We start from the raw sequence: 17150 nt of genomic DNA, 5'->3' as shown, positions 1-17150 counted from the left end.
GCATTCGGATGGATGTATACACAAGTAGAGAAGAAGGAGGACCACCCAATCTACACTCAAAAGAGGATGAGAAAGTCTTACACAGAAGAATTTTGAGCAAGGAATATGATCAGATTTATGTTTTTGAAATACGCCTCTGGTACAAATGTGGGAAATGGGTTGGGGAGGGTGAAGGGAAGACAGAGGCACAGATTGCAACTGAAGCCAGTACCACCACTTGTAATGATAACTTCTCTAGCTAGTAAGCTTGGTCCAGGAAGTGGAGAATTGTCAACATCTGCCACTACTAACATCCTGAGAAAAAATAGCACCCCAACACAGGTGCTCTAACCATAACACCAATAGAACATTCTCAGATTTCCCTTATAGAATTCTTTAAATGGCACTGAGAACACATCATCCATAAATTTTAAAACTACGCATTGATTTCTACTCATGTAATGAGTTGTATTACCTCTAAGAAGAATACAAACATGCAAAAAGTAATATCCTGTCTTCAAAGACCTTGCAATCTAGCCAAGAATTAACATATGCTGGAATAATTAATCCATTTCTTGACTACCATAACATCAGGGTAGTTGCATAGTTTGCTTGTACTTAGATTTTCAGTAGAAATAAATTCATATATGGATCAGTCCATAGTCTGCTGTGGCTAAAATATAACTGCTTTGGAGCAAATGGCACTTCATCGAGCTATGTGCTTGTATAGCTTAACAATATAAACAAATATATAAATCCAGATAAAATATACTAATCAAACATACATTCATTTCTTTGAAGTTATTATTGAAAAAGATGGGTTTTAGAAGTCACCTAAAGACTTACATAACAAAATAAAATTTATTTCAGAAATCCCGAAATTTGAGAAATCAAGGGAAAGAATGAACTCATGTACTATAAATATATGTAGGCATGTGGGTTTCATTATTATACAACATGCTAAGGACACTGAACTCACTGGATCTCCAAATATCAATGGGGACAAGCATTCCTGATCTGAGGACTAAGCTACGTATTTCTGCCTTTTATTAGAAACAGGCAAGCAGGGTGAGAATCTTGTTACTTTATTTGTTTCCCACTTTACCACCCCTTCTTCTTCTCAAACATCAGTGAATATTTTGATGTAGAGATTCCATCAAGATCAACCAGAAAATATCATCTATAAAAGCCTTAAGGGAAGTCTCACTCCACCATAGCTGCTCCGACATTTCTAAAAACTGCTGCCAATTGTTAATTGAGTTTCCCTAAATCAAAGCAGCCTCAAAATTATCCCTTGTTCTAAGAACTTGTACTAAGAAGTCACTAAGATCCAATCAAGTTGTGTATATGAATATAGCAAAGACAGAGATTCACTGTCACGTATGCATACGGACAAGAAAACATTTTCATAGAGGGAAAAGTGACATCTAGTAGAAGAGAATTTCAATAGATAAAACACTGTAAGGTGTAAAAAGTTAAACATTTCCACTAGAAGAAAATTATGAAAGGGAACAATTTCACAGGTAGATGCAATCATACAATAAAGGTAGACTAATCACTTATGAAACCAACATGGAGTTTAAAACACAAAAGGTGTAAAATCAATTTTATCTATAAAAATCAGTCAAGGAACTCACAAAATTAAAAAAATGCAAATATAACATTATATACATACAATGTGGAGGATGGAGTAAAAAGGCAGTGCTTTTGGAATGGTATTAAACTTAAATGACCATCAACTTAATACAGATTGCTATATACTTAGGATGTTATATATGATCCTCACGGTAACTGCAAATCAAAAACCTGTAATAGTTACACAAATATCAAGAGACAGAAATCCAAGTATAACACTAAAGAGGGCCATTGAACCACAAGGGGAGAGCAAGAGAGGAGCAGAGAACTATAAAAACAATGATACAACAAGTAATAAGATGGCAATAAATACATACCCAGCAATGATTACTTTAAATATAAATGGACTAAATGCTTTAGTCAAAAGACATAGGGTGACTGAATGGATTCAAAAACAAGACCCATCTATATGCTGTCTATAAGAGACCACTTCAGACACAAAGATACATGCAGATTGAAAAGGAATAAAAAACATATAACAATTGTATCTATGCACCCAACATGGAAGCACCAAAATCCATAAAGCAATGATTAACATATATAAAGGAAGAAGCTGATGGGAATACAGTAATAGCAGGAGACTTTAACACCCCATTTGTATCACTGGAGAGATCATCCAAACAGAAAATCAACAAGGAAATAGTAGCTTTCAATGACACATTAGAACAGATGGACCTAACAGATATATACAGATCATTCTAACCCAAAACAGCAGAATGCACATTCTTTCCAAGTGCACATGGAATATTCTCCAGGCGAGATCACATGGTCTCAAATTTAATAAGACAAATCATATCATGCATCTTTTCTGACCACAAGGATATGAAACTATAAATCAGGTACAAGAAACCTGGAAAAAACACAAACAAATGGAGGCTAAACAACATGGTACTAAACAATGAATGGGTCAACCAAGAAATCAAAGTGGAAATAAAATACATGGAAACAAGTGAAAATGAAAACACAACTGTCCAATATCTTTAGGATGCAGCAAAAACAGTTCTAAGAGGGAAATTTTATAGCAGTAGAGACATACCTCAAGAAACAAGAAAAAACTCAAGCAAACAACTCAACCTTACACCTAAAGGAGCTAGAAAAACAAGAACAAACAACCCAACACCAGTAGAAGGAAGGAAATAATAAAGATCAGAACACAAGCAAAAGACAGGACCAAAAAAACAAAAACAAACAAACAAAAAACCAACAGAAAAGATCAAGGAAACCAGGAGCTGGTTCTTTGAAAAGGTGAACAAAATTGATAAATCTTTAGGCCAGACTCATCAAGAAAAAATGAGAGAGAAGACCAGAATAAAATCAGTGATGACAAAGGAGAAACAACTGTCACCACAAAAATACAAAGGATTTTAAGAGAATATTATGAAAAAATTACATGCGAAGAAACTGGACAACATAGAAGAAATGGGTAAATGCCTAGAAACATCTGATTCCAAGACTGAATCAGAAAGAAATAGAAAATTTGAACAGACCGATTACCAGCAATGAAATTAAATCAGTAATCAAAGAACTCCCAACCAACAAAAGTCCAGAACCAGATGACTTAATGGTGAATTCTACCCAGTATTTAAAGAATTCTACCCAAAAGTTAAAGAATAGTTAATATTTATTCTTCTCAAACTATTCCAAAACATAGAAGAAGGAAGGAAAACTTCCAAATTTATTCTATGAGGCCAGCATTAGCCTGATAACAAGACCAAATAAAGACATTATAAAAAAAGAAAATTACAGGCCAATTTCCCTGATTAACATAGATGCAAAAATCTTCAGCAAAATATTAGCAAACCAAATTCAATAATACATTAAAAAAAATCATTTACCACAATCCAGTGGGCTTTATTCCAGGGATACAATGGTGGTTCAATATTCACGAGTCAATCAATGTAGTACATCAAATCAATAAGACAAAGGATAAAAACTGTATGATCATCCCGACAGATGCAGAAAAAGGATCTGACAAAGTACAACATTCACTCATGATAAAAACTCCCAACAAAGTAGATTTAAAGGGAATATACCTCAACATTATAAAGGCCGTATATAAAAAACCCGCAGCTAAAATGATACCCAATGGTGAAAAACTGAAAGCCTTTCCTCTAAGAACAGGAACAAAACAAGGATGCCTACTCTCATCACCTTCACTCCACACAGTATGGGAAGTCCTACCCAGCAATGACAAGAAAAAGAAATAAAAGGCATCCACACTGGTAAGGAAAAAGTAAAACTTCCACTATTTGCAGATGAAATCATTCTATATACATATAACACTCTAAAGACTCTACCAAAAAACTACTAGAACTGGGATGAAGCCCCACATGGGGCTCCCTGCTCAGCCAGAAGCCTGCTTCTCCCTCTCTCTCTGCTGCTTACCCTGCTTGTGCTCTCCTGCTTGCTCGCACATGCATTCTCTGTCAAATAAATAAAATCTTAAAAAACCCCACAAGAGATAGATATGACTAGACTCAGAATCTTACACTTGTGAGAATGGCTAGAATCAAAAAGATAATAAATAACAAGTATCAGCGAGGATGTAGAGAAAAAGAAGCCCTTGTAGACTGTTGGTGGGAATGCAAACTGGTGCAGCCACTATGGAAAAACAGTTTGGAGGTTCCTCAAAAAAGTAAAAATAGAATTACCATATGATCCAGTAATTCCATTACTGGGAATCTACCCAAAGAAAATGAAACACTAATTCAAAAAAATATGCACCCCTATTACAGCAGCATTATTAACAATAGCCAAGACAGGAAAGCAACCCAAGCGTCCACTGATGGAGGAGTACATAAAGATGTGGCGCGCGCGCACACACACACACACACACACACACACACACACACACACACAGAGGAATATTACTCAGCCATAAAAAAGAATGAGATCTTGCTATTTTCAACAACACGGATGGACCTAGAGGGTATAATGTTGAAAAAAATATGTCAGAGAAAGACAAATGCCATACGATTTCACTCATTTATGGAATTTAAGAAACAAAACAAAGAAAAAAACGAAACAAAAACCAGACTCAAATAGAGAGAGGGAAGTTGGGGGCATGGGTGCAACAGATAAAGGGGATTAAGAGTACACTTATCTTATGAGCACTGAGTAATACATGGAACTGTTGAATCACTATATTGTACACCTGAAACTTCCATAACACTGTAGGTTAACTACTCCGGAGTTAAAGTATAGAAAAGAGTACCTTTATCGTGATGGGTAATATCGTATAGAACTGTTGAACTGTTATATTGAACATCTAAAACTAATTAAACACTGTATGTTAATTATCCTTCAATAAATAAAAAGCACCCTTCATTTCTTCCCCAGCACTCCACAATTTCCCGTACTCTGCCCTTTTCCCTCTATCAATCACCCTTATCTACTAAAATGGTATAAAATGTACATGTTTATCACGTTGTCTCACTCCACTAGACTGTCAGCTCAGTGAGGGGAGTGATATTTTTTATTTTTCATTCACTGATATACACAAGTGTCTCAAACGGAACATGACGAAACACTGGTACTCAAATACCTATGCAAATAATTGTGTGGATGGAGACGTGGAGCTTCACTGGGATGACCGACGGGAACAACTACACGAGGAAAATGTGCCCAACTGCAAGAAGTAGCGGCCACAGGCCTGGCTCCATAATTATCAACTGCCACCTCATTTCACTGTAAGGAATGCTGCAGTAGAATATGCCCATTAACACTCCTGATACTGGGCAAGTTTTACAGAACAAAGGGACAATTCAGGCATCCTGACAACTGCTCATCTTCTCTATGATAATTAAGAAGGCAGAAGAGTAGCAGTTTCTGTCCCATTCTTTTGGACTGCAGAATCATAGCCGTGTTCATGTTTCTAAATACCTCCGGCTACCATGCTGGTGGGGATGGAAAATGCACCCATTATATTCCCATATCTTCCTAAATCACAACTGGAGCTGTTTTCATGTTCATAATGGTTCCAATCACTTTTTTAAAAAGTCCCTACTATGTACCAATCCCAGAGGTAAGTGCTTTTATTTGCCATTGACAGTAGGGTTGAAAGTCAAGGGCTGTGACCTGCCACCACCAATACCAGGGCAGCGCTACAAGTATGCATCGACCACACAGAAACCTCTGTTAAACTGTCCTTTCCAGTGCAAGTTATTCTGATGAAAATGTGCAATTTTGATGAACCCTTACTTGTTGGAACAATGCCAAGAAACACAGGACTAAAGATGTCAGGTCAATTTCCTGTCATTGATACAAACTCAACACAATAGGTTTCTTTGTGAATGTCTAATGCTGGGCCTTTTAACGGCCTCGAAAATGGCCTCAATGATAGCTCCAAGATTGACTAATCTAAGTAAAATCACAGCTATATAGGATTAAAAAAAAAAAAAACCTTCTTTAATCCGTACCATATAAATAATGTTTACATTTATATCATTCTATACATCTGGCTCTCAACCGTCTAATAGATTTATTCTAGTACAACAATAAAAACTGTTAAGGGAAGTGAGAAAACAGCATACGGATTATTACTCTTAGCATTTAATGGTGTTAGAGTCTTGATGCTTGTTTGCATTTGCTTGGAAATAAGTTATCTCAGGGAAAATTAAGTTCTAAGCTGAGGCTACCATTTGAAATCCCAGAAAGGGCTCCTGGAAATAGTTTGGCTTTTTTGTGACAATAGATTTTCTGATGAAATACACCGTTCCCTAATGAGAAAGACCTGGCAGTGCTTCATGGCGTGGGGGGGGGGGGGGGGGGATGACCAAGGCAAGGAACAGGAAGATCAGTTTGGGAAGGAGTTTTTTTAATAAAAAACATGAAATTGGCTCTGCTTTGGCAGGACAAACCCCCAAACATCCTGAGGGCCATTGTCCTGGCCCATAGATGATCCCACCACGCTGCAACTGCTCAGGCTCCCACTTATATCACTGACAATGCTGGCATGGGGACAAAGGTCGAATCCAGAAGCAGTCGTGGTGGATTCTGCTTCACCAGAGTCACATGAGAAACTGACCAACTTCCCTGCTTCCTCTCTCACCTCCCTGCCCCCAAAAAACCCTACCAGGGGAACAGATCTGAGGCTCAGCAGCGCTACCAGTATGTACATTTTTTGGGAAGGGTATAAACAGGGATACGGAACTAGCAATTGTAGGAAGGAAAAGCCAATCTTCAAAAAAGAGTGATGCAGGCAAGCGTGAAAAATGTGAAATAAAGAAGATGCAAAAAGTGGACTCGGAATGATCCAGGTCACAGGATTGTCGAACATTTTAACTCTGAACAACAAACAGGTCAGCTAGGTCAGGTGGGGATCACACTTGCTTGTAACTACCTTTTATAAAAGGATACCAATGCAGTAAGATTTTTACTGTAGTAATAATACTGAAGTTTACATATTCATTAATAAAATCGAGTTCACATTACCCGCATAAATGCTTGATGTGTCCTGCAGTTAGCTACTCTGCTTGACACTTTTATGCTGCCTGTAATCACATCAGATGTTCCATTAGAAGAAAAGTAAAATCTTGGTGGAGAGTCCATCTTCCGGTTCACATCCAGACTCATGTTATAAAACAAAACTGCAAAATGTAGAGAGAATTGCAATTAATACAAATAATTACCTAAAAGCATTTTATTATTTTTAAAGTGAAAATAGTCAAAATTATATCCCAATACTGGAAACACCTTAAATTCTCTTCATTAAATGGCTTTTAAAAACTAACCAAAAATATAGAAGAGGAAACAATTTAAAAATAATAATTGCTAAAATGGTTATAAAAAATTGTAAACTTTTCTCTAGATTTCTACTTTAACATCTTTGTTTACTTAGTCTCCCTACATGTAAATGTTTCAAAACTTCAAATAAAACTGTGACTACTAATAAACGTTCTGAGTAAAGTTTCAGATTCCTCTGAAGTCTTTTTGTCCTTAGAATATCCCACTGAGGAAGGATAGACAAAACACTCAAACGCCACTTGCGAGAATGCTATCTTGTGTGGTTATGTAACTAGTTTTGTATATGGTTAGGTTCATTTCTTTCTCTTTGTTTCTGATTTGAGAGGTTGCTATTTACTATTTTTTAAAATGTCATGTGAACAAGTGGTTCGAAAGTCAAACCTCTGTAAACAGTTTACTCAAAGATGTCTCCTTTTCCAGCCCTAGACCCTGATTAGTCTCCTCTGTGTTTTCGTTGCTTTCCAGTTTGACCTTCCAGTGTTGATTTGTGCAAAATATAGACATTCTCTCAATATTCTGACAGTCTGGTAAGATTTACTTCAAATCTGACATAGTAAATAATCATCTGCTAACGAATATCCTCAATTAGCAAAGATTTGAAGTAAAATTAACAAGCAACCAAAAAACTTCCAAGCCCGGTATTACCAAGAAAGTCAGAGCCATTTATTAAATCTAAAAAAATGGCTCTTTGCAAAAGGAGCTACATCTAATAGTTTGCTGAGATGTCATTATATAGGAGCAATAATTCATAAATGATATTTTAAAGCATTTATTTAATTTTAGGAGTAACTTACTCTTCTGGAAGGATTTTACCTACTTATTTCAAGGAAACCTAAGTATAAAACCTGTATTACTCCTACAAATTTCAAATAAATCTTTTAACTTACTTTTATTTAGAAAATAAATAACAAAGTCCAGATCAATTGGCCTCAAAATTACAACAGCAGAGAGTCAGTGTCTCGGAGGTGGGGCTGCATTTGAAACCGCTCTCCGCAACTCACCGCTGTGAGTTCACACCAAAAGTAAATTTAAAAAGGTGAATAAAAATCCACTGGCAGCAAGTGGCAAAACATCCTGGTCTTATAAACATGCTTACCATGTGAATTATTTCTCCCAAGGACTCATTTTATGCAATGGTACAGCTTGTATTTGTAACAATGCTTGTGATTACTGATGAGTTTCATATATTTGTTTTCAACCATTTTAAAAAAATGTCTGCTTACAGTGGAATTGGTGGTAGGACAAGCACTGATTTTGCATAAAGGCAAACGGTCCTGTCTGTTTAATGTGTATTTTTCAGATAGTCCATTAATTTGACTGCGTTACTGTGTTACTGGGGCCATGCTCTGACACTGCCACTTCTCTGATCTGTAACTTTAGCTAAGGTTTTGCCCACTGTCCTACGACTGTAGCTAGCTGGGACTTCCACAGACTATTAAAAATGAGTCTGATCTAAAGTAGATATACTAGGCTCATTTAGTACTTCTCGTTACAAGCTAATTCAGACTGAGACCTCTGAAACTATGTATCCATATTTTGCTTCAGTGTATTTGCTCCCTTCATGAGGTTTAGCTGATGAGAGCCTGCAGGGTCACGAATACAATCAATTCTTGACGGGTCTTACGCGGCTCATGAACTTTATATATTATTCATGTCCAAATAATAAACCCGGGTATGCTTCTTCCCTACCACTGGCTAGTTTCATTAGTCATTCTAATATTAGCTTAAGTATAACATAAACAGGAATGTAACCTGCTAGAAAAAATGTAATGTTCACAAAGTCACATATATGTGATTTGACATTAACCACAGTTTTGCATGAGCCATATCAGTGCTACCTTCTCCAGAGCAGATAACGGAGAGCTCTCAGGAACTGACAGTCATAGAAAATCCTTAAGAGATGTGTGTTATTTATGGAAATTGGAATCAGGGTCTAGATTTGACAAAAGCTTTTTCAATTACTCAAAGGATACGATATAAAGAAAAGAACCTTCTCCCTCTTCGGACTTCCCAGTTAAGGCAGCTCCAGCTATTAAAAGGAGCCCATTTGAATGGAGGTGAAGCTGTGGGAATGTTCTTTCTCTTCTAAAGATATCTTACCTCTGAAGCTCAGTTTAGCTCACCCTAATATAGCAAGTGATACTCCTGCTTTTCTTCTTGTCATAACTTCCAGACAACTATAGCCTCCCACGGTGCCCCACTCATTGTTAAGAACAGTGTGAGAACCCAAGAGATGAAGCAGAGAGGTGTACTGGCCTCTAAGGTGAGACACAGTGAGGGCTCAGAAGAGCACCACGAGACAAAGGAGTGGCGCGCACGCTCAGGCAGGGTAAATTCTGTAAGGGCATCCTTACCAATATAACCTGGAACCTCTTTGCCCTTGTATGAGAAACAGAGTGTTAGATCCATGCACACAGAAGGCAATCCATTTTCAACACAGTCAAAATTTGTGCGATTTACTGACTCAGGATGGCTTAAGGAAGCTTCAACAATCACTACAGGTCTTGTCCTAAGAAGGAAATAAAATTAGCAATAGTAATTGCAGAATTATTTTTCCTTAAGAAAAAACTGTGTTTTGTCAGTTGCCATTGTCCAAGTAATTTCATGAAATTGCTTTATTAATACTATATGTATATATACTCAATTACATTTCTGTGCATGAATCAAGAGAAATTTTCAGTTAAATGCCCAAATATATTGACTTTGCTTATGGTTTAATTATAATATCCACGTAAGGTGGAAAGAGTATCCTAAAGTTCAATAAAATTTCAGAATACCAAAAAAAAAAAAAAAAAAGCATCATGAGGTCACCACCATTGCTGATTTTAAAAATTGCCTCCCATCATTTACAAGTAAGCCCAATTGTCATTAAACAGTGAAATGCACCAACCTTACCTTAGCAACACAGCAGAATTAGACCGAAAAGCACCAACAGCCACATCTGGAGGTTGAAAAACAACAGATTAATGAACATCATTAGTCAAAGAGAATTATTTTTCAGCCATAAATACTTAACTACATATCACCTTTTGACTGTATCAAAACACTATTTACAGAAAATTAATTAGAAAAGATATATTTACATTTGAGGATTCATTCCACATTTGTCTGAGTTTATTCATCTATAATAGCATTCATCCCTTTACTATAAACAAACTTTACGATAAAAATAGGATATAAAGATAAGCTTACTAAAAACATTCAGTTTTTAAACTACAAACATTCACCTAGGAATCTCCTCTCAAAATACAAAAGAAGTCTTTCTTTTCAGCATCTCATGTTTGATTTATTTCCATGGGTGCTTTTCATTTTTTCAAGAACGAAGAATAAAATGTAACTAACACTGTAAAGCTGAGGACTTATTTGGTCGTTTCTGACCCACCCTTGAATGAAGGAAATCGATTACCAGTAAATCAGAAATTTTCCACTCCAGTTTTATGTACTTTACACTAGAGCAACATCCACAATAGAACTCATTTCAATTTGTGAAATACGATTTTATACTCACCTACATATCCATTATTATCTGCATCAATTTGTCCAGATATAGACTGTCCAAACATACTTAACGATTTGCTGATTTGAAGTCCTTCAATTCTCTGAAAGATAGGTAAGTGGAGTAGGAAGAAGTTTTTGAGTGACTAATATCTCAGAGAAGCAATGATTTAGTTAAATAACGAGCCTTCCAACACCCAGGCACATTTTGCAACAAAATGCATTCAAGTCAAATACGTGCATCTAAGAGAAACAAAAGGTTCCAGCTTGAATTAGGCAGGTCACATCTACTTTGTGACTAGAAAAAAAGAATCACTTTGTAACTAAAAAAAAAAAAAATCACAAAGAGAAAATTATATAGTATAGATCTTCTTAAACCGTCTTGACTCCCTCTCCACAGTCTCTTTTGAGGCTCTGTATTTATTTCCCAGATGAACATGAATAAGCAAACAAGTAATTTGGAAAAGGAGACAAGCATAATCGCTTAGGGAGCCTACTACTCAGGCTTATGATGAAAGCCACCCTAGTGAGCCAGACTGTTTCCTAGCATGTGACAGCTGAAGTCAGACATGTGTTTCCCACACCATAGGTCTAACTTCACATCCAGATACTGATTTACATGTATCAGGCTGCTGTGCATGCTAAGAAAAATCAGTAATTTTTATTAGACAAGTATAGATTTTTCATGTTAAATATGGAGAACCATTTGCCTATTTTGCTCCATCAAAAATAACAGTATTAGCTCATATTTCCATAAAAGTATCTTTAGAAAAACTTTTCTTCTCTGCATGTGTATGGAGGGTTTTCTAGGCACTGAAATGCCCTGATTTGTCAAAAGACAAAAGTAACGTCCGAGTTAGATCAGGGATCGTTATTAAAAGCTCCCATCCTGTGGCTGTGCCCTGAGCATCATGTGTTCGCTCTCCAAGTGCGACCTCCCCGAAACACAGGGCTTTAGGCACAAGGCAAGACACTGTTAATCAAAGCCACATGGGCTTATTCAAAACAGTACGGGATACCATCTCAGAACATAAATTTGTGGAATGCAAAGAAAATCTTAAGTTAAAAACAAACGAAAATGGATGTGAACCAAAACTCTTAGTTACGGAAAAAAAATGATTTCAAAGAGTTATTAACAATTTTAAAATGGACCACCTACTGTTACTGTAAGAAAAGGGTGAGATAGAATATATTAAATACTTAAAAGAGCAAATTAAGAAAAATAAATCCACATTAACGCTGGAAGTTTCAGGAACCATTTATTATCAATGCTTCATTTGGAAACAGTAGTATTCTACCTGTGAGAACGATGATGAGATCCCATCCGCTCGGCCATTGTAAATATAAATAGCACCTCGCAAGTCATCTTCTTGTGGAGCTCCAATTGCGACATCTATTCCAGAATTTCAATGGCAGAAAAAATAAATTCTTAGTATAAAGAATGCAACTCTGAAACTAACTTTCGCACTTAATTCATATCACATAAGAAAATTCCTTACCAAAAAAAAAAAAAAAACACAAAACACAAAAAACAAAAAACAAAAAACAAAAAAACAAAACCAAATAGTTTACTCACTAGACAGAAAAAGTATCACAAAATACAATATCATGATAACACTGTACAGGACTGTGCAGAATCGGCGATGCATCGAAGAAGCCGAGTGAACGGGTCTGAGAGGCGCTCTAACACAATGAGTCAGGGCATGGGCTCCACAGACAAACCACCAAAGCCTGACCCCCAGCTGGGCTCATTTCTTAACCCCCTTATATCTCGGGTCCCTCACCTACAGCATGGGATGGTAAGAGAAGAACTCCCCCTCAGCATAAGACATAGCTCATGGAAAGTATTTAGAGCAGACTCCAGCACATAAATTATCATTTGTGAATATTATAACCCTAAGATTCTTTGAGCTCTGGGTTTTATGTTATTTGCAAAATGACTTCTAAATTCCTGTTCCATTGAAAGTAATTAAGCTATTTGTTAAGGATATTTGTGTACACACACGTACATACATGCAAACTGGATTTTGAAAAGTGAATTTGTTCTGTCAAGTAATGAATACATCACTTTTATGACTTGGGATTCACATCAGATTATGATGCCAGGAGAAAAAATAAAGAGTTAATCAACTGACATAAGCAAGAGGAAAACTATGAATGACATGGTTGCTTAAGGGCCATAAAGATATAACACACAGGATAAAAAAAAAAAATTCTACAGTTGCAAGAGCATTTCATTAGTGTTACAAGGTATTATGTCTATTGGGGTATATTAATGTGTTGATTTACATGTAATCTTTTCTTATTACTTCAATAGAAACCTAAAATACAGAAAAGTTTGCTTTCATGATAGTCAATAGTTACTAATTTATCAAATTTAAAGCTTTTTTAACAACTACAGTGGTAATTCTTGACTGCTATTTCAATGAGAATAAAAACCTTCTTGAAATATAATTCTATGCCAAATGCTGTACAATTTAAAAAAAAAATTGTTTTCCTAAGTAGGCTCCATACCCAATTTGGGACTCGAACTCACCACCCTGAGATCAAGTCACATCCTCTACCAGCTGAGCCTCCAGGACCCTCTTAAAGATTTTAGAGTAATCTCTACACCCAATGTGGGGTTCGAACCTACAACCCCAAGATCAAGAATCACGTGCCCTATCGAATCAGCCAGCCAGGTGCCCCAAATGCTGTACAATTTCTGATATTAAAACGTAAATGATAGACATACCTTATATTTATTGTTTAGACATAGTAAGGCTGCTCTCTTGTGCAAATTATCTTAAAGTCTCATATACAAGTATAGCCACTGACTGATTTATTCAGTGGACAACTACTGAACAACTCCTGTATTCTGGGCATTTTCCAGGCACTGCTCATACAGGGCAGTACCACAAAGAGGAACTACAGTCTAGCAGGGAAGAAGGGAGGCAAAACCATAATAAAAACACTGCATACGAGACGGTGGTGGAAATGAGGGAAGGCTTTGCATAGAAGAGGAAGCCCAGGCTGAGACTCAGGTAGTGACAGGTGACAGCGAGGTGAAGAACAGGGTGAAGCCAGTTTAGACAGAGGCAACAGGCTGCACAATGACAGGTGGAAAACGGGGCAACACGGCAACATGAACAATGGCGGCGAATTTGAAATACCTGGAGCCATATATGCACAGACTAAATACTTACAGGAACACAAGGGGAAGGAGCCGGAAGGGAGAGAGAAGGGGAAAGGAAGAGAGAGGTAAGGGAAGGAGAGTGGGAAGTGTCCTGTGGCCACTGAAGACGAGACCAGTTACGGAAGCCACTCATCAGGGCTGGTTTATACCTCGACCCAGATTGCTACATCCTGAGTAACTAGGATTCTGTACCTTGATTTCCGATGATATGTAAAGATCACAAGTCTGGGCTATGAAGTTGGTGATACATGGCAATTCTTGCAGTATCAGTTACTAGCCATAGTGATGTAAGGCATCTATCTTGAAATTATACAAATGGACCTTTTCAAATGAAATATAAAAAGGCGCAGATCAAGGCATTCTAAGCAGGAGACATGTGGGTTACATTCAGTCTTTTCTCATCTAATATACAGATCCAAACTATTATTTGCTAGGATTATATTTGGATCTGTTATAGAAAATAGTAAAATTTTAGCAATCATTATAGTTATAAGAAAAATAGATGTCAATTTTTTTTTATGCCTATGCGAGTCCATTTGGGACAAAACATACAAACATGGAAAGTAGAAAAAAATTGTCATATGTCCATCTGAACATTTCATTGTTAGTGCAAACTACAATAATTGTCACTGGTATAATCACAATAATTTTAACATCAGCTAACACACAATGCCTCCTAACAGGGCGCTGAGCTAGAGGATTTACAGGCACTAACTCATGTGACTCTAGAAACAACTATATCAAGTAAGTACTTTTTTGATCCCAACTTTGATGAGGAAAGTGAGGCACAGAGTGTAAGTTGCTCGAGGTCCCAGAGCTTGGATGTGAAGAAGCTGGGCTATGGGCCCTGCAGTCCGGCTCCAGGGCCTGTGCTCACCCAGCACTGTGCTCTCCGCCATCACTCACCCCGCAGCCTCTACCCAGTGTTTGCCTCTCCTGTTCTGTGTCAAGCCACTGCTCCATTCATGATTTGGTAACACATCAATATTTCAGGGGCACATAAAGTAATAATACAGCTTATAATTTACAATTATGGAATTTTATTGTGGCTCAGCTCAAAAAATAGTGGACCATACAGTCTAAAAGTCACATGAAAATGCTCAAGGGGAAAAAACCTAAACCAAAGTTAAGTGGTTTTTGCCAAATCTCTTTTACGGATGAAATCCCGAATGCCATCTGCCAGTCATGTCTGTCACGTAGGGCTGTTCACGTTCCTATTCCCTAACTTCCTCATACTCTTGATGCGATTTTTATGCTGGACTGTTGCCAAATTGGTTATCTCCCTAGAAAATGGCTTGCTTTGCTTTCCTAAGTACACAGGAAATTCATATATATTTTTTGAATATAAAAAAGGGACAGGATATGATGAATGCAAAAATAACTTAGGTCTAGTATGAAAACACCACAGAAGCATGCAGAGTAAGAGGACAGTAACTCCGATTTGCATCTCTGCCTGGAGGTGGAAGGAAAAACAACAGGTGGGATTTCCATCCCCTTTCTATACAATCCCACACATCCTGCCATGAACACAAACTAAATTCATCCATTTACTCCAGAAAAACTAAAGAGGATAGGAGTTGGGGTAAAGAAATAGGGAAACACATAAAGCAAAATAAACCACAGGCGCCTTGCTTTCTCACCCAGGCAGACATGGGGGAGGGACCTCAGGGAAGAAGGACTGAGCCTGCTTCCAAATCAGAAGGGTCTTGCTCATATCTAAAACATACCAACTTCTTATTCATTGGCAAAACAAAAATGCTCTTCAGCCATAAAAAAGAAACCATCCTGCCATTTGTGACAACAGGTATGTTCCAGATGGCATTTTGCTCAGTCACATAAGTCAGAGAAAGACTAACACTGTATGACCTCACTTAGATGTGGAATCTAAAAAAAACCCTAAACTCAAAAACATATCAGACTGGTGGCTGCTAGAGGTAAGGGGTAGGAGAATTGGGTGAAAAGGTCAGAGGGTGCAAATTTCCAGTTCTAAGACAAAGTTCTGGAGATTACATATATGGCGTAATGACTAGAGTTACGGACACTGTATTGTTTATTTCAAGTTGCTAAGAGTAGATTTTAAGTTGTCATAAGAAAAAAATTTGTGACTATGTGAAGGAACAGAGGTTAACTAACCTCACAGTGGTAATCATTTTGCACCATATGCATACGTTAAATCATTATGTTGTACACCTTCAACTTATACAATGTTGTATTTCAATTACACCTCAGTAAAGCTAAAAAAAAATTAAAACTGATAAGTAGAAAAAGCTATGCTCTAATCAACAGGAGTCTTCTAGGAACCCTGCTCCAGCTCTGTAGCCAGCCTCTGCTGGGTCTTGTCAGTGTCCTTACTGTACTTCAAATCAAACAGTACAGTCCATGGACTCTCATCAATTAAGAATCACTAACTGACAAGTAGTCAGGCATAACACTAAAAAGAAAATAAACATAGCGTAACATTTTGGCTCCATTTTCTAGAGAAAGGCAAATGACCTAAAACTCCACTCATATTCTCTTCCATGTACCATTTTCAAAGCAGAAATCAAGTACCAAATTAGATACTTTTAATTACCTTCAAAGCCATCATTATCAATGTCACCAAGATTAACTATTGATTCCCCAAATCGTGCAGCATATTTGTCACTTCCAATGAGCTCTGTTTCCATTTCATTCATTACTGCTCCCTAGACAGAAAAGGGGAGAAAAGGTGTCATCATAACCCTCCCTGACAACTTTACACATGATTTACCATTGTAATTGGATATGGATGTTTTTCTAATGCTTCGAACAAGTTGGACAAACCACAGAGTGAGCTTCAGTACACACATCTCAGTTCAATTCAATAAATATTTATCGAGTATGTCAACACATATAATAGTATGATTAGAGCTCAGGGAACATAAAAATTGTCAAACTCATGATCCCTAGCTTTGAAAATCCAATAAATCATTTTGATAGTTCAATTTAGCAAATATTTATTGAGTTCCTACTAAAGGCAATGCACTATGCAAGAGTGGACAGGCAAAAGAGGACAAGGCAGTGTGTGTATAGACCTACTCCCCCTCCTGAAGAAGCCCAGTTACAGGGAAGGCTCAGCACAAACATGTAAACGACTCAGAAG

At 37.1% G+C, this 17150-nt stretch overlaps 1 protein-coding gene across 3 annotated transcripts in view; it reads right to left on the bottom strand.

Moving 5' to 3' along the window:
• ITGA4 (integrin subunit alpha 4) overlaps positions 1 to 17150 on the bottom strand; it is a 77007-nt gene that overhangs the window by 33000 nt on the left and 26857 nt on the right. For all 3 annotated transcript variants that reach the window (XM_034654814.1, XM_034654815.1, XM_002922274.4), the window contains exons 10-15: positions 16602 to 16713; positions 12153 to 12247; positions 10868 to 10958; positions 10255 to 10300; positions 9714 to 9868; positions 7048 to 7202 (exon numbers count right to left, since the gene is read on the bottom strand). In XM_034654814.1, coding sequence (XP_034510705.1) covers positions 7048 to 7202; positions 9714 to 9868; positions 10255 to 10300; positions 10868 to 10958; positions 12153 to 12247; positions 16602 to 16713 — 654 coding nt within the window. The remainder of the gene's footprint in view (positions 1 to 7047; positions 7203 to 9713; positions 9869 to 10254; positions 10301 to 10867; positions 10959 to 12152; positions 12248 to 16601; positions 16714 to 17150) is intronic.

The sequence above is a fragment of the Ailuropoda melanoleuca genome, chromosome 2 (genome assembly GCF_002007445.2).
Source record: "Ailuropoda melanoleuca isolate Jingjing chromosome 2, ASM200744v2, whole genome shotgun sequence".
NCBI classification, from domain to species: Eukaryota; Metazoa; Chordata; class Mammalia; order Carnivora; family Ursidae; genus Ailuropoda; species Ailuropoda melanoleuca.
The sequence above is the reverse complement of the archived record's forward strand: the minus strand, read 5'-3'. Positions and strand labels throughout refer to the sequence as shown.